At 44.9% G+C, this 24,195-nt stretch overlaps 3 protein-coding genes across 4 annotated transcripts in view; 2 read left to right on the forward strand and 1 right to left on the reverse strand.

Moving 5' to 3' along the window:
* Positions 1–11,561, forward strand: part of crebbpb (CREB binding protein b) — a 28,938-nt gene extending 17,377 nt beyond the window's left edge. Inside the window, exons 11-31 of one of the 2 annotated variants that reach the window (XM_041062652.1) lie at positions 65–127; positions 422–543; positions 1,037–1,225; positions 1,379–1,759; positions 1,973–2,146; positions 2,366–2,546; positions 2,801–2,919; positions 3,030–3,269; positions 3,463–3,551; positions 4,545–4,655; positions 4,809–4,865; positions 4,979–5,056; positions 5,153–5,220; positions 5,329–5,479; positions 6,073–6,219; positions 6,316–6,429; positions 6,541–6,706; positions 6,965–7,132; positions 7,391–7,552; positions 7,880–8,161; positions 8,275–11,561. In XM_041062652.1, coding sequence (XP_040918586.1) covers positions 65–127; positions 422–543; positions 1,037–1,225; positions 1,379–1,759; positions 1,973–2,146; positions 2,366–2,546; positions 2,801–2,919; positions 3,030–3,269; positions 3,463–3,551; positions 4,545–4,655; positions 4,809–4,865; positions 4,979–5,056; positions 5,153–5,220; positions 5,329–5,479; positions 6,073–6,219; positions 6,316–6,429; positions 6,541–6,706; positions 6,965–7,132; positions 7,391–7,552; positions 7,880–8,161; positions 8,275–10,548 — 5,336 coding nt within the window. In that variant the 3' untranslated portion in view covers positions 10,549–11,561. The remainder of the gene's footprint in view (positions 1–64; positions 128–421; positions 544–1,036; positions 1,226–1,378; positions 1,760–1,972; positions 2,147–2,365; positions 2,547–2,800; positions 2,920–3,029; positions 3,270–3,462; positions 3,552–4,544; positions 4,656–4,808; positions 4,866–4,978; positions 5,057–5,152; positions 5,221–5,328; positions 5,480–6,072; positions 6,220–6,315; positions 6,430–6,540; positions 6,707–6,964; positions 7,133–7,390; positions 7,553–7,879; positions 8,162–8,274) is intronic. The other variant, XM_041062653.1, reaches the window with a different exon arrangement.
* Positions 11,562–12,046: 485 nt separating this feature from the next.
* trap1 (TNF receptor-associated protein 1) lies at positions 12,047–19,455 on the forward strand. The gene is made up of 18 exons (XM_041063091.1): positions 12,047–12,253; positions 12,673–12,843; positions 12,952–13,034; positions 13,147–13,287; positions 14,133–14,204; positions 14,352–14,512; positions 15,102–15,211; positions 15,308–15,381; positions 15,799–15,954; positions 16,133–16,253; positions 16,402–16,471; positions 16,693–16,840; positions 16,973–17,158; positions 17,308–17,446; positions 17,549–17,634; positions 17,839–17,984; positions 18,105–18,177; positions 18,509–19,455. The coding sequence occupies exons 1-18, from the start codon at positions 12,133–12,135 to the stop codon at positions 18,608–18,610; spliced, it is 2,160 nt and encodes a 719-aa protein (XP_040919025.1). The 5' UTR covers positions 12,047–12,132; the 3' UTR covers positions 18,611–19,455.
* A 240-nt stretch (positions 19,456–19,695) lies between these two features.
* LOC121198775 (MAPK regulated corepressor interacting protein 2-like) lies at positions 19,696–23,181 on the reverse strand. The gene is made up of 5 exons (XM_041063093.1): positions 22,686–23,181; positions 22,475–22,544; positions 21,785–21,924; positions 20,517–20,621; positions 19,696–19,833 (listed from the first exon to the last, which is right to left on the reverse strand). The coding sequence occupies exons 1-5, from the start codon at positions 22,738–22,740 to the stop codon at positions 19,763–19,765; spliced, it is 441 nt and encodes a 146-aa protein (XP_040919027.1). The 5' UTR covers positions 22,741–23,181; the 3' UTR covers positions 19,696–19,762.
* Positions 23,182–24,195: the final 1,014 nt, after the last annotated feature.

Below are 24,195 nucleotides of genomic sequence, written 5' to 3' on the forward strand. Positions count from 1 at the left end.
AGCAGGATGCTTTCCAAAAATATTTCTGTGACTGAGAGCACTGCGCTGTCCCGTTTTCTCACAGATGGACCTGTGCCTATGCCCAACATGCCAAATCAGATGATGAACCGTATGCAGGTGCCCCAAGGTGTGTGGTCACTCTTTGCTTTCTGAGCAGTTGTTTTTCAGTGAAAAGCACTTCATATGGCCTTTTTCGGCCAGCGTTCCTAGTTCTTAAGTGCTCTTGCGATTTCACTTTTAAATACTGTTTCGTATGCACATCTGATTGTATAGCCAGTTAACAAATACATTTATCAGACCTCTGTTTAAATACGCTGCTTTAGTTCCTCTGCCCTCCCCAGTGGGACATGGAATATTAAATTACAACAACTCCCAACAATAATAAACAGATATATAATTGTGTGTGTATCTGTTCCCACAGGAATCAATCAATTTAACCCAATGGCAATGCAGAATGCGCAGATGTCTCAGGCACCCATGGGAGCACGTGCTCCCTCCCCCATGAACCATCCACAGCAGATGAACATGAGCTCCGTCCCCCCGGTTCGACCTCTCTCCTCTGTTTGTCTATTTTTTTTCCTCAATTTCTCTGAGCACCTCAGTTTCTATTTATTCCATTTTAGAATTTTTGTCACAATGTTTTTCAGGTCCCCAGTGGTTCAATTCCTTATTCTGTTTCTTCATTTTTTCAGTTCCCTCAACTATGAGATGCCCCACCATCTTTGACTTCATTCCGTACTTGTTACCATTTTGACACTAAAGCATCAATATGAAATGTCCTGATCCGTTCACAAACCAGCCACTTGGCTGCCAAAAAGTAATCTGTAATAAAACCAAGGCCGAGCTTTGTGTCCCTCCCTGGTTTTTAGATCTGTTGCCTGTTGATTTGTAAATAACACCACAGGCAGTAGACTGTTGTAGAGGTAGAATGTATGCATGCTACATTCTGTTCACTATGTGTTTTACTTGGCAGGCATTGAATACTAGATGCCTACTGTTGTGGTGATTTGTCTGTTTCATCTCTTTCGTTTTCCAGATGGGCATGTCCCCGTCAAGGATGCCTCAGACTCAAGGAATGATGGGTGGTCATGCGAATAACATGGTTGCTCAGCCAGCCAACCAGGGCCAGTTCCTGCCACAGGGCCAGTTTCCTGCAGCTGCAGGTGGAGCAGTGAATGTGAATGTAGGCTTGGGCCAGCCCATAACACAGGCTGCTGTCACACAGGTGAGGAAACTTGTGCTGTCCTGAGACAAGTGCTGAAATTTTGTATGCTCGGTGCACCTTGCACTGCTACATTTGGCCTTACAGGTGTCAGCATATGGACTGCTGTCTGAATGGTGAATTTGGGTGTGCTAACTGTGCATCCCTCTTTTCCAGCAGCCGCAGAACTCTAACCTCCCTTTGAATGCACTGGGCTCCCTCGGCCCCCAGCTGCCCTGTGGCCCTGGAGCCCAGCCCACCCTGGGTGCCACCCCTCCACCCAATGCTTCTGCCAGCCTACAGCCTCAGCAGCAGCAGCAGATGCAGCAGCATCATGCTCCCGCGCAGGCCCAGGTGCCACCACAGCCCTCCACCCCTGCCTCCACAGTTGGGCCCTCCTCCACCCCAACCCACATACCCAGTAGCCTCCCTGGCCCCCCCTCAGCCATGGGCACACCTGACCCATCCCAGCCGCTCACGCCTCTGCAGCCCCAACCCGACCCCCCCAACCAGATGCAGCAACCCACCTCAGTGCAGGCGCAGCATCCCAGTACACCGGTGAGATCCTAGTTCTTACTGTAAAGCCACTGTAGATCTTGTGTCGCTTGCATCTTTGCTAATTCCTGTTGTATCCGTCCTTTGGCTAAAACTTTTTTAAAGCAATGTTGAAAGGAAATGTGTCAATATTGTGTTTAGAGTTGATCCCTGACGGTTCATTCTTAATAATGTCAGTATTGTGATCAGATTGTCCTCTTCCTCCTCTCTGTTAAGTTGTCTCAGGCAGCAGCCAGTATAGATAACAGAGTGCCCACCCCAGGCTCTGTGGCTGAGCTGAGCTCCCAGCAGGCCCTGCCTGACATGAGTGGCACTGAAGCCAAACCTGAAGTGAAAGATGAAGAAGATGACAGCAACTCTGGAAAGAAGCAGACTGTTGTAAAAATGGAGGTATGTGGATGATTGTACAAGGTTATTTAATATCATCATTGGGTAAGAAAAGCTTTGTTGAGGAAAGAGATAGAAGCAAAAAAAGAAGTAAACGTAACTTGCATTTTCTCACTCTCTCATATTAAAGTGTTATGCTTCCAAGTGAAAGTATTAAATACTTGATGGTTTCCTGATTCGGCTCCGTTGTAAAGGTGGTTAACCGTGGTTGTGTTCATGTAGCAGGAAGATGAAACCAAACCCCCACTGGTGAAGAAGGAGGAGCCAGATGCAGCAGAGCCAAAGCAGGAACCAATGGAAACTGAGGAGAAGAAGCCAGAGATGAAGGCAGAACCCAAAGAAGAGGAGGAAAGTGGGGCCAACAGCTCATCAACCACCTCCACCACTCAGAACCGCAAAAAAAGTAAGAATGCAGATCTCATTCCTATATTAATGAGTGAGTAACAATATATTGTGTTATGATATTTTCCTTGCACACCAGTATACATGTATCCAGTAATAGCAGTTTTTAATGCATTGATCAGACTGTAAAGTTTGATCTGGGCTTGGGCTTGTCGCAGTGCATTTGCACAGATATCGTTAAATTAAAATCTTGTTTTCAGACACTGCTATGCTGTTTGTGTTTGGTTTCTTATAACATTATCATTGTCTGTCCAGTTTTCAAGCCAGAGGAGCTGAGACAAGCCCTGATGCCCACACTTGAGGCCCTCTACAGGCAAGACCCGGAGTCACTGCCCTTCAGACAACCTGTGGACCCCATGCTACTGGGCATCCCTGTGAGTGTCCAAATTCATATGCAGAGATACCTTTAATTCAGTGTGTTTCAAGAACAAGAGAAACCACTGTTGTTTACGCTTTGCTCATTCCGGTCTCTCCTGATTTATAGGACTACTTTGACATTGTGAAGAATCCCATTGACTTATCCACTATCAAGCGTAAGCTGGATACAGGGCAGTACCAGGAGCCTTGGCAGTACGTGGACGATGTGTGGCTCATGTTCAACAATGCCTGGCTGTACAACCGTAAAACATCCCGTGTCTACAAGTACTGCACTAAACTGGCAGAAGTGTTTGAAGTAGAGATAGACCCCGTCATGCAAGGTCTGGGCTACTGCTGCGGCAGGAAGGTGAGAAAATACAGCATGGGAACTGAACAGAAAAACACACTGAGGCACAGAGAACGATTATTTATAAGCCATTTTCTACTGCATTCATCTTGTCAGTTCACATTTACCTTTACCTGTATTTGGCTGTTGGCTTGAGTCCAACCTGATTATCACAATGAGACGGTTTGTAAATGTTTATGTGGTGTTTTCACAGTACGAGTTCTCGCCCCAGACGCTGTGTTGCTATGGCAAACAGTTGTGTACCATCTCCCGGGATGGCACCTACTACAGCTACCAGAACAGGTAAAAGTGCATGCTGACTCTGCTAAAGGGTGGAGATGGGTAAAAATGTGAGGGAGGGGTGATAAAGATAAGGTGTGCAGGTGCATCCTCAAAGGTAAAACATGGGAGATACCACTTCACATACACCTGCCCGCAAAGCTGTAAGGATAATCTTTCCTTTATAGGGGTGTCACAGACACCACTGAGAGTTGTATGATGTGGCCAAGCGAAATGTGCATGATTGGGTTTGGTGTTGTCCTCGTACATCTGTTGTGTCCAAGAACCAGCACCAAAGCTCCCCCTGCTGTGCAGAAACTGCTACTGCACCTCAGTGTCATTCCAACGCAACACCACTCAGTTATTGCATATACTTGCTACTAAGCCCTGCGAGATTTTTTTTGAGATTTAGGATTCAAGACTTCCAACAAAAAGTCAGCGTTTTTGAGAGTTTAACGGGCTCCTCATATTGTCTAAGAAGTTCTGAACAAGGTTTTATCATTTGCCCAAATCTTGATCTCAATACCTAAAATATTAAAGCTGAAAGACCCTTTAATAAAAAATAATTTAGCCAGCATCCCTGCACATTTGTATTTTTATAGCTACCATCCTTGTTACCATGGCATGACCATATCATTCATTCACCAGCTCATAATGCATGTCGCCAACGTCATTCATGAATGTTGTGAAACAGTGGTCTGTTTTGTTGTTTTCATATCCCAGCATGCAGTTAGGTGGTGCTGTCAAACATCCGTTCGTTGTTGACATTCATTTACTGTCATTAACATAACATTTTAGCATGTTTTATCCCATTTCTGTTCCATTTTGAATGAGAGTGGCTGGATCATGACCATTTCAACTGTGACTAACATATACCCTCTGCCTGTGTGTGTGTGTCCTTCCGTCTGTCCGCTGCCCATGCTCCGTCCTCGGTTGTTGCCGTGTGCTCCGTTCACTCTGCATTCTGCCACCTGTACTCCGGTTTGCCTGTGCTGCTACTGTGTGTGCTGGCTGCAGTTCACCCAAATATGGCCTTATTGCCGACAGGTATCACTTCTGTGAGAAGTGCTTCAACGAGATCCAGGGCAACAGTGTGACCCTGGGGGATGACCCGGCACAGCCACAGACGTAAGTTATCAGGCCTGGGTGGCTGACAACTACATGGTGATCATCTTGCGAGATTATCAGGGTGTCTTCTCTCTGGACTTATTCTGTGGAAAGGCGTTCCAATCGTAGGAGCCAACATTAAATCGGTTGTCTCTTTATGTCTTTTTCACGCAGCATGATATTAAAAGATCAGTTTGAAAAGAAGAAAAATGACATGTTGGACCCTGAGCCGTGAGTACTGTCTGGACAGTAACTTCAGTTTGACTCTTATTTATGTAATGGCAGTGATGCTGCTTCATTAGGTCTTTGTAAAGAAAACAGAAAAAAATGTTTGTCCTTCGCAGGTTTGTTGAATGTAAAGACTGTGGACGAAAGATGCATCAGATCTGCGTGTTGCACTATGAAGTAATTTGGCCATCAGGGTAAGTCGCGCTTTGGCTGTTGGACAGCTGTCCAGCCATTTAAGCATACACAGTCGATGTTTGACCTGAACTACATTTTGATCTTTCTTCCTCTAGCTTTATCTGTGACAACTGTCTGAAGAAGTCTGGCAAAACAAGAAAGGAAAACAAGTTTTCAGCCAGACGTAAGTTACATGTAATAGTTAAATAACAGTAACATTTCATTTAATTTTCTTTGTTTAATCATAGAAAAGTTTGATGTTTAAAAACAAGTCTTATGTGTTCTTGTAAAGGGTTGCAGTCTACAAGGTTGGGGACGTACATTGAGGACAGAGTGAATAAGTACTTGAAAAGGCAGAACCACCCGGAGGCTGGTGAGGTGTTTGTGCGAGTGGTGGCCAGCTCCGACAAAACTGTGGAGGTTAAGCCTGGCATGAAGTCTAGGTAAGGTTCTCACCTACTGATAAAGTGGAATGTTGATTTTGATTGAATAACGTGGTAGTTTTCGTTGTGTGCCTGCTTTCTCTCCTCAGGTGCAGCTAGAAACTGCACGGCAAACTACAACTTTTCTCGAAAAACATTTCTCTTAAAAAACAAAGCAGGAGAGAAATTTGTGATCATTTAAGTGCTTTTTAAGTAAACGTGCTCATTGATTACTGTGTGTGTGATGTCATGATTTTTTTTTATGTAAACTCTTCAAAATCATCATTCAAGTGAATGAAAAATGTAAATACAGTAAAAATGTACCTTTTGATTTTCTTGCTCAGCTTGTTCTCCCACAGTTGATTGCAGTCAGAGCACAAGTATCCATATGTACTATAAATGTAAATCTCCATATGAGAGTGTTCCTATTACTGCAAACTACACATGTAAGAACCCACTGCGGAACTGACTGAGAAGCAATACCCGAGTCTACGACCCAAAATGAAAATGAGTAATCTACTGACTTTGGGGAAAAAAAAAAAAGGGCTTTCAAAGCTAATTCTCTGTACATATATTCTGCTGGTAACTTTACTTATGCTTCTCTGTTTCCACAGGTTTGTGGACTCAGGCGAGATGGTGGAGAACTTCCCTTACAGAACCAAAGCACTTTTTGCATTTGAAGAAATAGACGGGGTGGATGTCTGTTTCTTCGGCATGCACGTCCAGGAGTACGGCTCAGAGTGCCCCTTTCCAAATACCAGGTAAAACTACCGCCAAAAAAAGCACTGAAGCATCTATTTCCTCTTAGTTTGTTGAGTTTTTTTGCATTACTTAAATTCTCCATATTTGTCTTGCAGACGGGTTTACATATCATACCTTGACAGTATTCACTTCTTCAGACCACGATTGCTAAGGACTGCAGTGTACCATGAGATCTTAATAGGCTACCTGGAGTATGTGAAGAAACTGGGGTGGGTGAAACGTAACTTTACTCAGCGCATTATTAAAGTTAAACACTAATGTATTAAATGATGTATCATCCCTGCGAGTTCTAAGTGGCTGATAACTGGGTTCCCGATCAGGTATGTGACAGGTCACATCTGGGCCTGCCCGCCCAGTGAGGGAGATGACTACATTTTCCACTGCCACCCTCCCGACCAGAAGATCCCCAAGCCCAAGAGGCTTCAAGAGTGGTACAGAAAGATGCTGGACAAGGCTTTTGCTGAGAGGATCTTACACGATTACAAGGTGAGAAAATCGTCACAGTGCTGAATCTTGTGGCCACAGTGTGACATTCAGTATCTCAAGATCTCATCGATTATAATTAACAGTTTACCAACAGTTGTAACCTGTGTCCAGTTCACAAGCGTGCAGCATTGGAGGGGCTCCCCCTTGTGCTTGGTACATGTTATTGTGGAAATTGTGGCCACAAGAACTACTTTCCTAACACCCTCGTTAGAAACTTTATTATATCACCTGATGGGATTCTTCTTTGTCTGTGTTCAGGACATTTTCAAGCAGGCAACAGAAGACAGGCTGACCAGTGCGTACGAGTTGCCATACTTTGAGGGTGACTTTTGGCCTAATGTACTGGAAGAGAGCATCAAGGAGCTGGAGCAAGAGGAGGAAGAGAGGAAGAAGGAGGAGAACACGGCCTCCTCTGAGACAACAGAGGTGAGCTAGATGGATAGGTGTCCTGAGCGTTTTGAAATGGGGTTTTACAAAAAGGAATGCCCTTGTTATGCCAAAATCAACAGCCTGGTGCTTAAACCTCTGTCTCACCCCAGATTTTATCATCCTCAAGTTCTCATTATATAAAAGCTTTCAGCAGCCACTCAGGCATTGTATAACCACTCAGCTTAATTGCATAACCTCATCTTGCCTGTTGTGCAATATCTGCTTGTCTGAACGTTCATGTCCATCTATTTCAAGGGAGCCCACACTGACAGCAAGAATGCCAAAAAGAAGAATAACAAGAAAACCAACAAAAACAAGAGCAGCATCAGCCGAGCCAATAAGAAAAAGCCTGGGATGCCGAATGTAGCCAATGATCTGTCCCAGAAGCTCTACGCTACGATGGAGAAACATAAGGAGGTGGGGAGCCCTACAAACTATAACAGATTTATTTGCAGTCCATTCCTCATAACCAAAAATGGCATCCCATGCAACACTGCAGCAGCTTCTGGTATTTTCAAGTCATTGGTGATATACAATTGTACCAAATGGCTTATTGTACTTCTTATAGACTCATGAATACATGAGCACTCTACAGGACCAGCTGGTTTCAGAGAGCAGCTGGTCCAATCCAGTGTAGAATGTAGAAATTATCTCCTGCATGGGATGGACTGAGAGTTCTTTTGACAGCACGCCTTGTCTGTCCTTACAACTAACCGACATCTCTCCCCTCCTTTCTGCTACCAGGTATTTTTTGTTATCCACCTCCATGCCGGGCCAGTCATTAACACCCTGCCACCCATAATGGACCCCGACCCTCTGTTGACCTGTGACCTAATGGATGGCCGTGATGCCTTTCTGACTTTGGCCAGGGACAAGCACTGGGAGTTCAGCTCTCTGAGAAGATGCAAATGGAGCACGATGTGCATGTTGGTAGAGCTGCACAATCAGGGTCAGGACCGCTTTGTGTATACTTGCAATGAGTGTAAGCACCATGTGGAGACTCGCTGGCACTGCACCGTCTGTGAGGTAGGAAATAGTGGAACTGTACAAAAATGTTTTGGAATCTACATTTCTGTCAATTTTGAATTAATTTTAAACGATGACATAACTTTAATGATATCTGCCTTACTTGTCATCAGGACTACGACCTATGCATTAACTGCTACAACACTAAGGGCCATGAGCACCAGATGGTGAAGTGGGGCCTGGGTATAGACGATGACAGCAACGGTCAGGGTGGAGAGGCCTCCAAGAGCCCTCAGGAGAGCCGACGTCTCAGCATCCAGCGCTGCATCCAGTCCCTGGTCCATGCCTGTCAATGCCGCAATGCCAACTGCTCTCTGCCTTCATGCCAGAAGATGAAGAGGGTGGTTCAACACACCAAGGGCTGCAAGCGCAAGACCAATGGTGGTTGCCCTGTCTGCAAGCAGCTCATTGCTTTATGTTGTTATCATGCCAAGCACTGTCAGGAGAACAAGTGTCCTGTCCCCTTCTGTCTCAACATCAAGCACAAACTCCGTCAGCAGCAGCTGCAGCACAGGCTCCAGCAGGCTCAAATGATGCGCCGCAGAATGGCTACCATGGCTGGAAGGGGTATGCCCCTGCCATCTCCACCTACCTCAGCAGCCCCCGACACCCCTAACTCTGTGCAGCAACCTAATACACCCCAGACCCCTCAACCGATGCCCAACCAGCCCCAACAACAGCAGCCACCAAACCCTGCCAGTATTGCCCAAGGCTTCCCCAACAATGGCCGCAGCAGCCAGCCCCCAACACCAGTACCACAGGGCAAACCAGGTCCTCAGTCATCCCCTCTCCATCAGCAGCAGTCACCTCTGCCTAACATGCCTCACCAACAGCAGACTCAGCCTCAGCCACCACAGCAGCAGCAACAGCAACCGCTGCTTGCAGCCCTGAAGGTGGCCAAACAGATTGAGATGGCAGCCAAGGCGAAGCAACAGCAGCCACAGAATTATGCCATGAATGGGATGCCCATGAACCACCCCCGAATGATGGCACCCATGCAGGGTCAGATGCAGATGATGCAGGGGCCACGGGGCCCCCAGGTGATGCAGGCTATGCAGCAGGGCCAGTGGGGTCAAGGGATGCAGAATCCCATGCAGAATCCCCAGGGTCATCAGCTGCAGGTCCCTCCTCAACAAGGCCCCATGGCCCCTCAGCAGGGAACCCCCATGCCCCAGCAGAGCCAGCTCATGCAGAGGCCCATGATGCCTCAGCAACAGGGTCTCCAAATACCCGGAGTCATGCCTCCCCAGGGGCCCTCACAGCAGGGCATGACACCACAGCAGCAAAACATGCCTCGCGGGATGCCTGGTAACATTCCTCCGAATGCCCTGCAGGACTTGCTGCGCACCCTCAAATCTCCCAGCTCCCCCCTGCAGCAACAGCAGGTCCTCAACATCCTCAAGTCTAACCCCCACCTCATGGCTGCTTTCATTAAACAGAGGACAGCAAAGTACCAGGCCAACCAGCCACAGCAGCAGCAGCAGGCCCAGCAGCAGAATCCTCAGGCCATGCTGGGGCCCCAGGCAGGAATGCAGGCCACGGCAGCCATGGCAAACCAGGTTCAGAGGCCAGCGATGGCGCCTCAGCAGCAGCCTCCTCAGCAGGCTGGGCCACAGGGCATGGCGCCCATGGGCCCTCAAGGCCAGATGATGAACGCTGCTCAAAATGGCAATCCCCAGCTGTACCGCAGACAGCAGCTGCTTAGGATGCAACAGATGCAGCAGCAGCAGGGAGGCATGCCTCAAGGCCACGGTCAGTTCCCCCAGCAGCAGCCGGGGCCAGCAAGCTACTCTCAGCTTCGTATGCAGCAGCAAATGGCTATGCAAGGAGGTGGGGGGCCCATGGGCCAGCTTCCTCCCACATCCCAAATGGGCCAACCTGGTATGGTCATGGATGGGCCCCAGAACCTCCTTCAGCACCGCATGCTTCAGCAGCAACAGCAGCAGCAGATGTTGAAGCAGCAGATGGGCTCTCCGGCACAGGCCAACTCGATGAGTCCACAGCCCCATATGCTCCAAGGCCAAGCCCAGGGAGGAGCTCACTTACCTGGCCAAACAATGGCAAACACCCTGGGAAACCAAGTGCGCTCCCCAGCCCCAGTGCAGTCGCCCCGTCCGCCTTCGCAGCAGCCCCCGCATTCCAGTCCCTCCCCACGGATACAGCCCCAGCCCTCACCCCAGCATGGCGCTCTCCACTCCAGCTCTCCTCACCCCAGCCTTGGAGGCCCCCTTTCAGGCTCCATGGAGCAGGGACACATGGGAACGCCGGAGCAGAGTGCCATGCTACCCCAGCTTAATACCCCAAACCGAGGGGGGTTAAGTAATGACATGGGTTTGGTGGGTGACACAACAGGAGACACGCTGGAGAAATTTGTTGAAGGATTGTAGCATTTCATGACAGAAGAAAGGCCTTGTTCTGTTTTCAGCTGAGAAATTTTTGTACTTGCTGATGTAAAAAGCTAAAAGAAATACAAACAAATGAGTCATATGAGGCCTACGGACTGTGAACTTTCCTTAAACCAAGGGACTGCTTTTTCTTCCAACACAGAGTGATTTAATAATTGCTGTTGAAAAGAAGACAACAAAGACACAAAGAATATATTTTTGGTTCAGACCAGCCATGCAAGAATTTGCCCTGGTCTTTGTGTTGTTTTAATTTGTTTTTCATTTGTTATGCTCTGGTATTGACTTTTTTAACAAAACTTCTCAAAACAAAAAATATTTCACTTTATTATTCAGTTTTTTTTTTATTTTGTACCTTTGCAAATTAATATCGTATTTGTGTTGAGAAGACTGTAAAATTATTTGTCTGGGAATTTTTTGCCAGGTTTCACCTCTTGCTCAGTTTCTCTGTTCCTGGCTAATTTATTCTAATATGCCATTTTTCAAAAGGACTGCCTTTGGGAAAGCCTTAATTTCTTTCCTGTTTGCAGAGTCTATGGGAGATTAACGTATTTGTATAGATCTAGGAACTATTGCACACACCCAAACACAACATGCAGGTGTAAGAGAAACCTGCATTGAAGCTTGTTAATGTTCACAGGTGCCAGAATGTTCTTTTTACTGGCCTGGGCCCAGTATTTGTCTTGCAGATGTTTAAAAAATTGCTTTGTCTCTCCTTCAGTCTAAAGAAATTCTCATTAAGTACTGAACCTCTTTTGCCTGTGGTGGGAAATTAACTTGTTTGACTGCTGATTTGTATTCAGAGAGAGTTTTGTGCATCATTTTCTCTCTTGCATTAAACTTGAATTGATGATGAACTGTTCTCTAATGTAAATCATGCAGCTAGACAGTACTGTAAATATGCAGAAAATAAGAATGAAATCACTGTACAAACTGGTTCAAATGGCTCATTTCGTACTTATATACCATATTGTTAAATAAACCTGTGTGCCACAGACTCTGCTAATATTTTTTTCTGTTTGGGCAAAACTGTTAGGGATAGCATCAGTATTATTGAGGAATGTGTGGCAAATGTCTGGCATTTGTGCTTGAAAACTGACTTTAATGATTAGTAGAGGATCACAATAGTTGCATATTATTCCAAAATTCTTTAGTTCTAGTCAGCATAAACACGACAAACGTAGTTACATCATTTTTTAACCTTTAAGTTGGTTAATTTCACAGCGTATTAGATGATCACCTTTTGACCTTGAGGGGTAAATTAAGAAACTGAAATTAAATAAAAATAATAAAGAAATAAGGATTAAGGTACATTAATACAGATACAGGTAATATTGTTTTAATACATATCCCCAAAATGAAGCGGTGCGTTATAATGCGTTTTACATTAAATAAGCTGCAATCGGGGGGGAATAATTTCAATTTCTCATCAGGCAGCGCGTAAGCACGCCGTCCTGACGTCATCACGAGGCCCAGGGTCCTGCCAGGACTGTCTCGTTCAGCGTGTGTCCGTGTCCCTCGGTCGGTCGGCCGGTATTCGCCCGTCACCTGGTCTTCTTGTCTGTCACCATGTCCCGTTGTCTCGCTCTGGCTCGGTTCGCCCTCGGTGCCTCTCGGAGGACTGGCTCACGGCTAACGACGTGTGCACGAGGGCTGAGCAGCAGGACTGTGTCGCGCTCGTTGACTGCGGGTAAGCTGTGTTTGTAGCCTCAGACGAGTTAGCCTAGCCTAGCCATTACACAAGATAGTGATTTCAGTTTCTTCTGAAAAAAGAGCCTAAGGTATTAGGTGTATTAAAACGTCTTGGATATGTTTCTTGCTTGCCGTAGGCATCATTGTTTGTTGTAAAATATTTTGTGTCATTTTAGCAAACACTGAAAACATCCAGTGCTTCCACTTTTGATTGACAGTTGGAGCACTCTTCCTGAAAATGACACATTTAAAGCTGATGTTGATTTTGTTGGCAGTCTCTGTCCATGCATTGTTTTTGTCTGTAAGTATAATTATCAGGCCCTGATTAGTAAGTCCTCTGCAAGACCCCAGAAAGACAAAAAATTCAGTGTCTCATCTTGTAAAACAGCCCCACCATCTTACCCCTCCTGTCGTCAGACTTTCAGGTTGGACAGCAGCAGAGGTGGAGCAGCCAGCCCAGACTGTGGAGCACTCAGCGGCCTTGCCTCAGCTTCTGCCAGCAGTCTTACTATAGCACCCAGGAGGCCGAGAAAGAGCCAGAGGAGGAGGCCCTGCACACCATCATCAATGACTCAGAGTCTGTGCAAGGTGCTGGAACAGCTGGAGATGTAACCACTGTTGAACATTATGGCTCATAGCTAATCATTTGTTGGATTTAAGATGATCTGAATGTTGTTCTACCCCTGATTTATCCAGGTAGCTTCTCCAAACATGAATTTCAGGCCGAAACGAAAAAGCTGCTGGACATTGTTGCCAGGTCCCTGTACTCAGAGAAAGAGGTAAGAGGGTTTGTGTTGTGCTACAACTTAGCTAGGCTGATGTGTATTTATTTGTTTATTAACTGTACCTGCTCTTCTTTTCTTATTCCCTGCCTCTTCCTCATCCCACCAGGTGTTCATCAGGGAGTTGATCTCTAATGGTAGTGACGCTCTGGAAAAACTGCGTCACAAACTGATCACAGCCGGAGGTGAAACAGCTCCAATGGAGATCCACCTACAGACCAATGCTGCCACGGGCACCTTCACCATCCAGGTACTCACACGTCTGTTGAAGATGTGCGGCCTGCATGCATTTAAAATGACCTGGTTTTATTACTTTGGAGACCTCTGTGTTGTTGGACTTCTAGTCCCATGTTGATTTTTGGTTACACATAAAACATTATTACCCTTTTCCACTGCAGGAAGGAAATGTAATGTTTACATTTGTCGACGGTTCTGATTTTGATTCTACTGTTCCCAGCCCACTGTGGGGTTGAGTTCCTGGAGCTACATTTGGACCACTCTGTAGGAAGTGATGCTAAATGATAAGAACAAAGAAGTCCAGGCACTCTTTAGTATCTGGGGAGAGGAGGCCATTCAGAGGGAGCTGTAGTCAGCAATTAGAAATGAAAAGGCTACTTCTGTGTCAGTGTGGAAAAAGATTAAACAGGGTTATAGAAATGAATCATAATGTGAGCAGTGGAGCAAACCAAAGAATTTCGAAGTGGTTTGATGCTCTGGAATCCATTTTGAGATACTGTGTGGGTTGTGTTAGCTCCAGCAATGTCCTGAATGCAGCATCAATCTGAAATCTAGACCGTTATCAGTGCCACTTCTTGCATTTTTTGATCTCGAGAGCTTATTTTACTCACCTTCTCATCAGGGCATTAAAATGACATAAGTGGTCCCTCTGTAGCCTTTTTAAATGAAATATACCTGAGACATCACAGTTCATGAAATACAAATGAAAAAATCATGTTGCTCCTGCATTTAAACCCAAATACTGAACTGTGTTTTGTGGTCTGTTTTTGAGTAGGATTGCCACCTGGTGGATGAATACTGTACCACAACACATGATGACTTCTTTTTGAATTACTGAGATTCTTTGTGCTCAAACAGGACACTGGAGTTGGGATGAACCAAGAGGAGCTGGTGGCCAACCTGGGGACCATCGCCCGCTCTGGTTCAAAGGTGACTTTGATCTTCTTCCATTTGTCCTGGTCTAACACCTTTCCTTGAAATGTAGTTTTGCTTATCTCATTTGTTCAGTGAGTAAACAGTAAGCTCACATTTGTATATATGATGTATGTAAATAACCATCTCTTCTACACACTGCAGGCATTTCTGGATGCTCTGCAGAACCAGGCGGAAGCCAGCAGCACCATCATTGGTCAGTTCGGGGTTGGTTTCTACTCTGCCTTCATGGTGGCCGACCGTGTTGACGTCTACTCCCGCTCTAATGAGCCCGGTGCACCTGGATACAAGTGGTCCTCAGACGGGTGAGAGCAATAAAACTGTTAAACAAACTATAGTGCAATATAACAAACCTATAATATTAACTGCAACGTGTAATGCAAACTAGCACACTGCACCTCTATGCACTCTGCACTTTTTCTTGCTGCTAATATCCCACATCATATATATTCTTTTTAATATCCAACCATAACTGCTTGTCTACAAGTGCTCTGTTAATAGCCATGTCCTGTCTAGCATTGTTTGCTTTATGTCACTGTTGTTTTCTGCACATTGTGTAAACATGTATGTACATGTGTGTTCTAGAGTGTGTGGTCAAAATAGTGTGTGTGCACTATACTGTATCTGTGTTGTCTCTACTGTGTTTTAACAGTTGTGTATATCACCAATTGTTCCCGGTGAAACGTTGTTTAGTCTCACTGAATGCTATGTATATGGCTGAAACGAACCTACTTGACTTGACTAAAAAGAAATGTTTTATTTCATCATCAAGAGGAGGAAAAGAGAAATGAGGTGATTCTGTCCTACAGCAGATCAAAGCATGTATGTATACGTCTTTGAAATGAACATAACCAAACATGATGCTCAGACGATCTCTGTCATCATCTCCTTCAGCTCTGGGGTTTTTGAGATCGCCGAAGCCTCTGGCGTTCAACAGGGAACAAAGATCGTGCTGCACCTCAAGGACGACTGCAAGGAGTTTTCCTCTGAGGACAGAGTTAAAGGTAAAACAGCTGAAGCTTACTCAGTAGCCCAACTATAACTGCAGAGAGCATGTTCATTAGTACGTCACTCCATGTGAAGTCTTGCATCTCTTTCAGAGGTTATAACAAAGTACAGCAACTTTGTCAGCTTCCCCATCTTCCTGAATGGACGGAGGCTCAACACCCTGCAGGTGAGGTGCTCTGGTTCTGTTGTTCACTCGTTCTTAATCCAAAGACTCAGGGAATGAGTGCTGATGTTCACAAAATTTATGGCACTACATACAGTTCTACATTTTCTGATTCAGTACATTCAGTGACATTTCAGAAATGGTAATAATACTGTGGAGCTTTCTGAGCGTCAAGTACTGTCCAGCACAGACATTACACTGCTTTACTGTACCACATAACAGAAACAACCAAACTGTGCTGACGAAACAGGAGATGTCTTCTCATCTTAATACCCACAGTATTGTATTTTTACAATTACAACTTGTCAGATATATTCAGTCTAGAATTGCATATTCAACATCAGCACATCTGAGCTGAAAAACTGTAGCAACATACACTACTATGCCTATTCCTGTATTACTATTATTATCTCCCTTCAGGCCTTGTGGATGATGGAGCCTAAGGAGATTAGTGAGTGGCAGCATGAAGAGTTCTACCGCTATGTCGCCCAGACCTATGACAAGCCCCGCTACACGCTGCACTACCGGGCTGACGCCCCACTCAACATCCGAAGCATCTTCTACGTCCCTGAAATGGTGAGGAGCTCAGGACTGCAAGTTTTTAAACTGATAATACCAACCTGTGTTTAATCGTTGTGGATCATGTTCATTTAAGTAAGTCCCTCCAGACAGAACATTTTCTCTGAGGCTGTGAGTAAAATTAAATTGTATTTTATCAAATTGATGTGTGACGAAATGATTTATTTATCAACAGAAGCCCAGCATGTTTGACGTGAGCAGGGAGATGGGCTCCAGCGTGTCTCTGTACAGCAGGAAGGTCCTGATCCAGACCAAAGCGGCCGACATCCTGCCCAAGTGGCTGCGCTTCCTCCGAGGTCTGGATCCTTCCGACCGCCTCCACCTGCTCCTAGTGGAGCAGCTTCTTCTTTTTTTTTCTTTAACCGTTTTTACTTGTATAATTTTATGGATTGAAGGAACAAATATTGTTGAGTGTTAAGCTAAACACTGTGTATGTGTTTGTAGGTGTGGTGGACAGTGAGGACATCCCTCTAAATCTGAGCAGGGAGCTGCTGCAGGAAAGCGCCCTCATCAGGTATAACACCAGTTTTACAACTTCCCATGTTCTTTGTTTTAGATTTAATCACTTCCCTTTCATTGTGGCCTCTTACTCCCTTTTTTTTAAAATATCAAAATCTACTTTTATGTTAATATTTACTGTCTATTAACTTAGAAATTCACAATGCATTGCTCAGTCTTTTACTCGAGTATGGCTCCATTGATGATTCATTTGTCTTCCATCACCTCTGGCTTCAGGAAGCTCCGTGACGTTTTGCAGCAGAGGGTGATCCGCTTCCTGCTGGACCAGAGCAAGAAGGAGCCAGAGAAGTACAACAAGTTCTTTGAGGACTACGGCCTCTTCATGAGGGAGGGCATCGTCACCACCCAAGAACAAGACGTCAAGGTGACGCAGTCTTTGGTTTTAAAAAGGAAAAAGTAACAAAGATGCAAGAGACCAGTGTTAAAGGCAGCAGAAAAATGTTGTCTCTGCGTCTTGCTAACAGCAGCAGTTTTCCTCCATTTTGTGTCTCTGCAGGAGGACATTGCGAAGCTTCTGAGGTTTGAGTCGTCTTCTCTGCCAGCGGGCCAGCAGACCAACCTGATGGAGTACGCCTCTCGAATGAAGGCTGGCACACGCAACATCTACTACCTTTGCGCCCCCAACCGCCATCTTGCGGAGCACTCCCCCTACTATGAGGCCATGAAACAGAAAGACATGGAGGTGAGAGGCTGACATGACTGATAATGATGATTATGTTTTGGTTTTAAATGTCTTTTTTTAAAGGGTTCTGTTAATGAGAAGCTTAAAAAAAACACGGTCCATGAAAAATCCAGTGGAAATTATGTCCGTCTCTTTCTCTGTGCGTGCAGGTGCTGTTCTGCTATGAGCAGTTCGATGAGCTGACCCTGCTCCACCTCAGGGAGTTTGACAAGAAGAAGCTGATCTCAGTGGAGACAGACATCGTGGTGGATCACTACAAGGAGGAGAAGTTTGAAGACAGCAAACCAGGTCTGGTGTTCTCTCATATATATATATATTGTTGTAACAAGATGCCTCTTGCTGTCACGGTTGTAATCCTGACCCTTGTTGATTGTCTTTTGCCCTCTGCAGCCTCTGAGCGTCTGACACAGGAGCAGGCTGACGACCTGATGGCCTGGATGAAGAACGCTCTGGGTCCCAGAGTCACCAACATAAAGGTACAGATAAGGCTAATGTTTGTCTAGGATGTTAAATTTCATAGGGTGGCTTAGTTTGTAAGTTGGTTTGTTTGTGTGTGTGTACATGTAAACTTCTCGAATGTTTTTTTTTTTCAGTTAAATTTCATCAGGTTTTAAAGTCGAGTCTCGTATTTCAACCTACAGACATGTTGGGTAATATATTTTCTCTCCTGTCCCCCCTAGCTAACTCCTCGTCTGGACACCCACCCAGCTATGATCACCGTGCTGGAAATGGGTGCTGCACGCCACTTCCTCCGCACCCAGCAGTTGGCCCGCACTGCGGAGGAGAGAGCTCAGATACTGCAGCCCACACTGGAGATCAACGCAGGGTAAGGAATGGATGGAATTTATCAGATTAAATTTAAGAAAATAACCGATGGTATAGATTAAAATAATATGGATTTTATGTCCAGTTTTCATTGTCATGTGCTTTTTCCACCATCTGACAGACACGATCTAATTAAGAAGTTGCACGCTCTGAAAGACACAAACTCTGAACTGGCTGGACTGCTACTGGAGCAGGTACGGTGGGTTAGGGCCAGTTCGGGGAAACATTTTGTCATATTTTAGTAAGAAGCCTACTTGTTTTCTGATCAGCTGCTTTAATTTGCTGTTTGTACAAACTCAAAACTTCCTCACTGTTTACCTGTTGTCCTGGTAAAATCGGGACAATGAAAATTTTGTACATCACAAATTCCTCCAGTTCAATATTGTGTTCAAGGTCTACTGTGGTAATGTAATCTCTCTACTCTGGCAGCTTTAATCAACTTGTCTTTTAAAGTGAGTTGCCAATTGTTTTGCATCCTGCCAGTGCAGGCTGAAACAGTGACTACGTCTTATCTATATTTTTCAGATCTATGACAACGCCATGATCACAGCAGGCCTGAATGACGACCCCCGACCAATGATTTCCCGCCTGAACGATCTACTGACTAAAGCTCTGGAGAAGCACTGAGAGCTACATGTAAGACACGAACAGTGTAGACTGAATTGGCTTTGATGACTGAAGCATATTAACAGCAGCTGAAGAGCACACAAAGCTGGAGAAGTGCAGTTTCTAAAGAGCTCTACAGGCCTCATCTGAAGCCAGAAAATCACATCTCTTTCCCCTCTGGGCCTACTTCATTCCCCCTTGTGGAGAGTATGAAAAGACTGGAAAAAGATGAACTGCGAGCAGCGTCCTTGAGAGTTTTTCCATAAATATTTCTATGTTGTAATGCTCTTTTTTTCCCCAGCTCTATTTCATCAGGACTTTCAAATTTTTGGTAATTTAAAAGACTGTGTTATGAACAGGCTGGTTATGAAGTGGGTACACTGATCTTTTCAGTGTGGCGTTCACACTCCAGCCATGCCTTGTAAAAACAGGATTGCATTAGAGAGGGGGTAAGAGACAGATCAGAATTTGTTTAGAAGTGACAGATGCCCCCTGACCACTGAATAGAGCTGTTACCATTCACTTGCTGTTCTTCTTTTCAATTTTTCATCTTTTTTCCACATTATTTAATATTTTGTGTTTGCTTTTATATTAAGCTAAGTACCTTAAATGTGACAAAAAATATATATACAGTCATTCTGCAAACTCTCAGTGGTCAAATGTGGATTCTCAACAGGTTTCATTTGTATTAAAATACCTAGCGTACGTAACCTAACGTAAAATTGATTTTAAATGTTGTGTATGCCTTCATGGAGCTGTTGAAGGTGTCTTGTCGTAAAAAAAAATGAAGGCGAATAAACACTGATCCATTATTGCGCAAATTAAAAAACAAAAGTAATTCAGAGCTTCTTGAAAATACAATTTTACTGCATTTCAAAGTAGCATGACATCTCTGTTTTGGAGGTGGTAAGATGAGAAAAACCTCAACTTCAAGACATTGTCCTTCAATGTGCCATCTGGGGCAGACTGAGTGCTGAGTGAGTTAAAAGGCTAGGGTTCAAATGAGGTGATTCTCTGTGTCAGCGTCCCAGCGCTGTCCATCCATTTGAATCTCATCACAACACTTTGACCCATCACACCTGCTGCTCCCAGGTATCCTCTCCTCTGTGAGCCATTCTGCTTCAGGTCTCACCTCCTGACCGTCTGTCAAGATCCACAAATCCCACAGGAGTGTCAGGACAGCTTGTCTATGTTGGCTAGGAAACGCTGGGCCCACCATTCATCCAGGTCAATGGGCACAAAGTCTGGAAAGGAAAGGAAGGAAGTCATTCACACCACAAGATAATGTTGAAGGCGTTTGTTAGGTCTTGCTCCTCACGGCTATGGGAAATTGAAATAAATGAGATTAAATTAAAATAAGTGTTAGAATTTTCAGTTTTTATAGATTTTCTGTATAAAATCTGTCTGGATGATATGGCAATAAAGTATGAAACTAGAATCATTATTTATAAATGTGTCAACTGAGTTGGCACATCTGATTTGCCTAGCAGGCCTGTGACCTCTGCTAGTTTCCTTCCTGCTGGAAGGATCAGAAGCAGCTCCATTAATCCTTGGTTGGCTGCCTGTCATAAACCAATATAACCTGCTGTCCAGGTTGCACTAATTATAGGTCTATGGGCTGTTATCATAAAGACTAAACAAGAAAAATATTACAAAGTCACCCTAGTTCAAACAAATTACTCTCACACAACCAGTAAACCTTGATACTAAGGGAAGCACAGAGGGGTCTTTGTCATACTAAATAAAATTGTCCACATAGTTGCAACAGGCTGATTTGGGTTTAAAAACGGGCTTATTTTACATGAAAATCTTGCTTAGTTCCTTCTTAAAGTGAAAATGTAGACCTATGACCTGAAAACACCAGCAGTTTGGGGAGAACGGTGCAGTGTGAGGAGAGATGTGAAAGGGGGGGAGAAGCTGTACTCACCGTCCATGTGTGGGCTGGGAGTGGTTTCTTTATAGTGGACAGGTGCCTGGGCTTCCTCTGGCCCCTGGCTGGGCCCCTGCTCCTGCTGCACCACCTCCTGCCAGGCTGCAAACACAACAATTCAGTCAGTACAGCCACTGCGTGGCTACTGCGTGTCTATAATTTGTTATTTATTAGACCTCTGATCAGCTATCAGAGGACACTAAACATGATTTAACAGTTACGTTTGTGTTAGTGCAGGCTCCTTTAAGGAAATTAAAATTTATTATATCCTGTTTAATACAAGATATAATAATAAATAGCTCAAAGACAACCTTGTAAGAATGCAATTAGCAGGTAACAGCAAATGTCATTCTTATCTGTCCCACTTAAAAAAAAAAAAAAAAAAAGTCCTGCACCCCAGTGTCACACCCACAGTGTCAAGCATGTAAAGTCCACAAGGGCAACTGCTTCAAAGGCCTGCCACTCCTGGCAAACGTTTGTATTTCAAATAATGCAGCATGTGAACTTGTCACATGTAGCGTGTGTGTACGTGAACTATAATTGATTTTATCTCTGCTAGCTGCCTCCAGGTCGTGACTTTCAGAAAACTTGAATGGATAAGTTTGTTTATGAAGTATTCCAGAGAGTACTGAGGCAACCCTGAACAGCGAGGGGAGGGGGGGGGGGTTTGTGTCCTTGTCCACTCAATGACAAGGTTACTGAAGCTGTTTATGAGCTGGAGCACCAACAACTCACAGGACACACAAACCGTGAGCTTAAGCCAAATGAAGTCTCCTGGAGACTGAATGTGCAAGTGAATGTTAAAAAGAGCTGCACACTTCAAAACTGGGTCACTGTGTAGAGTTTCACCCAGACCCCACAAAACCTTTCATCCTGTCAGTTGTCGCTTTTGTTGCCTTTCCTCAAAGCAGACAACCAGTCTCTTTCCCTGAGTGGCTGCTGAGTTTAAGCCAAAGCCGCCCCCCCCCCCCCAAAAAAACCATGCTGTTTCCTTCAGGACGCCGGTGCCATGGGTGCCATGGGTCATGAGGAGCATGATATGTGGGTGTGAGAGAGCATTTCTCTGCTCGGGCCACTAGCATGGCTATCAGTGCCAGAACAGCTGTGTGGGCGAGGTCTGGTTAGCACTTCTTATAAACTCTGATAGTAAAACAATGTCATTCACAAAACAGCCGGTGAGGGACTGGATACAGAGAGACAATGAGAAGTCTTGTGTAGTCTCATCTTCTCGTATTTCCAGTCAGACCATTCATTCACTTCCTTACCTTCGTAGACGAACTTGACGTTTTCCTTGTGTGCGGCGGTGAAAGTCTCTTCCCGATGGTTGTCTGCGGGGAGAGCCGGAGCAGGGTGATGGTACTTTTTACCATTCAGGCGGTTGAACACTATCTTGGGTGCAGGAAGGCTGATGGGTATAAGGAGACAGAAAACATGTCATAGGTTTTTTTTTTTTTTTTTTTTTTTGCATACGTGATTTGATACCTCTCGTTTCCCAGCCGGAAGTTTCTCAAAAGCCTCAGCCTTTGGGCTTTAAGTCAAACAAGGTTGGTTGTGTAGGAGTCAGGGATTGCAACAGCTGAAGTGAAGCACCATGTGCCACCTCGCCTTCCCGCAAGGTCACACTCACAGAGCCCTGCGGGTTCAAAGGCATGAAAACAGCCCTGCAGGCAAGAGTGAACCTTGAGGGAAACCCACAATGTGAGGGTGCGTTATAAATCATTCAGGCCTGTGCTGATGAACCAACACTGCCTGTCTCAAGCTGATGACGTCCACCGCTGTCAGGACACTGACATTCACTAACTCACTCTTTAATCAACACAATGTGGGATCTCAAGTCCGATCTCTGCAAAAAAAGTGAGCCAAACTACTGAGAAAGGCATCACAGACACACAACTGAGGGCATTAATGAGACTTTACATTGCATGTCTTTGTTCTGAAGTTAGTTTATCACTTACTCAGGGAGACTCCAGGACGTTTGTTTGTGCTTGAAGTCGTTTATTTTGTTGTCCAGCTGCTGCGTGGGCCCTAGGAAATGAGAGAAAGTGCATATTTCGATTAAGGGAAAAACACGTGCTGATCATTAGTTTTCCAACCAGATTAATGTCTAATGGATCTCTGTAAGTGTTTGACATAACAGAAAGTTGCAATTGAAGTCCAGAGTCTCACCTGTGCGTCGCTGGGTGACCAGTTTGCTGGGACCTCTTGTAATTGTGTACATCATGCGCAGGAAAAGTCACCTGTAAACTTTTAGTTTGGCACTTTGGCGTAAGAAGGAGCAGATGGAGCAGACACCGGCGGAGCAGGCCTACTTGTAAAGGCACGTTAAGTTCAACACATTCTTCCAGGATCTGTCGGTGTGAAGAAACTGTCTTGATGTGAGAACCGTCAGTCCTCTGATCCAGCCGATCGGGCTAAATTTCACTTTCGGGGTGAGACACTGGAGCCAACGCAAACCCACGGAGCTGACAATGAGACTGGACAGACCTCTCAGGGAACGGCGCCGCGCTGCTCTCCGCGTAAAACCGGGCGCATCTCAGCCTGCGACCCCTCCCCCCGTTTCACCTGCCGCCTCAGTCCCCAAGTTCAGACATATAACCTAAGTCACTTTGGTGCTGAGGTGTCCTGCTCTGCCACAATGTCACACAACCTGAAACAGCGGCTGTCATTCATAAGGCATAGGACGCACACAAGCGCACAACTTCTCGACGTCCCTACACGCCTCCTTCGGCGCTTTAAAGAGACAGTGTCCCGGGATTGTTACGAATCTATTTCAGGAAGGGACTCCAAGGGCCACTGAGAAGAGACTGAAATCCCTATGATGTGAAGGAACTGTGTGCTTTTCCTTCCGTGATCCTTCTAAGTGGGGGTGAATTATTCTAGAAATGTCCAGTAAAGTTATAACCTCTTTCAACTTAGATGTGACCTCACAAATGAGTTCAGTTTCCTCAAAAGTTTATCCAGGGGGGTCATTTGTCTGCTCCTCCATGTATCCCCTATCAGCCCAACATTTCTGTGTTTACAGTACATACAGGAGCGGCCAGGTGCACAACACAATCATACTGTATACACACATCTCTGTTTACAATGCAACCATGCTTTACTATATACTAACGAGTAAGGCCGTGTTTATGTAAATAAGCAAAGTGAGTGGATAAAGACATCCTGCTTGTTGTTAACGGAAGTTAAACAAATATGCTAAAACTTTTTTTGAAAATTTACCAACAAGGGGTTTTTCACTTTAATTATGTCATGGACTTCTATCAGCTTTGCAAACTGGTTTTACATTTTAAAGGTTTATTACAGCCAAACTAAATTAACTAAAATTAAAAAGAAGGAAAATACAAGAGACACTTTTGATTTTTTTTTTCTTTTCCAAACAAGTTGTTGTAACAAGTTGTCAGCAAGACGAGGTTGTTAAGCCTTTTGCCTAGAAGAAAAAACTAAGTCATAAAGAAGACATCAGTTACCACTGAGGACACCAGTGTCACATCTTTTGTCTCATTCCTGGAATTTTGGAGTTTACATTCTGCAGTTACAGACAAGTCATACATGGTGGGCTTTTTAAGGCTGATTCTGATGTTCTTTACAGTCAGTTTCTCTTAATGTGGGTGTATTCAGCCAAAACAATGAAGTTAAATTAAAATAAAATAAAGGGAATTAGTGTTTCTCCCTTCAA

This window comes from Toxotes jaculatrix, chromosome 18 (assembly GCF_017976425.1).
Source record: "Toxotes jaculatrix isolate fToxJac2 chromosome 18, fToxJac2.pri, whole genome shotgun sequence".
Lineage (NCBI taxonomy): Eukaryota > Metazoa > Chordata > Actinopteri > Toxotidae > Toxotes > Toxotes jaculatrix.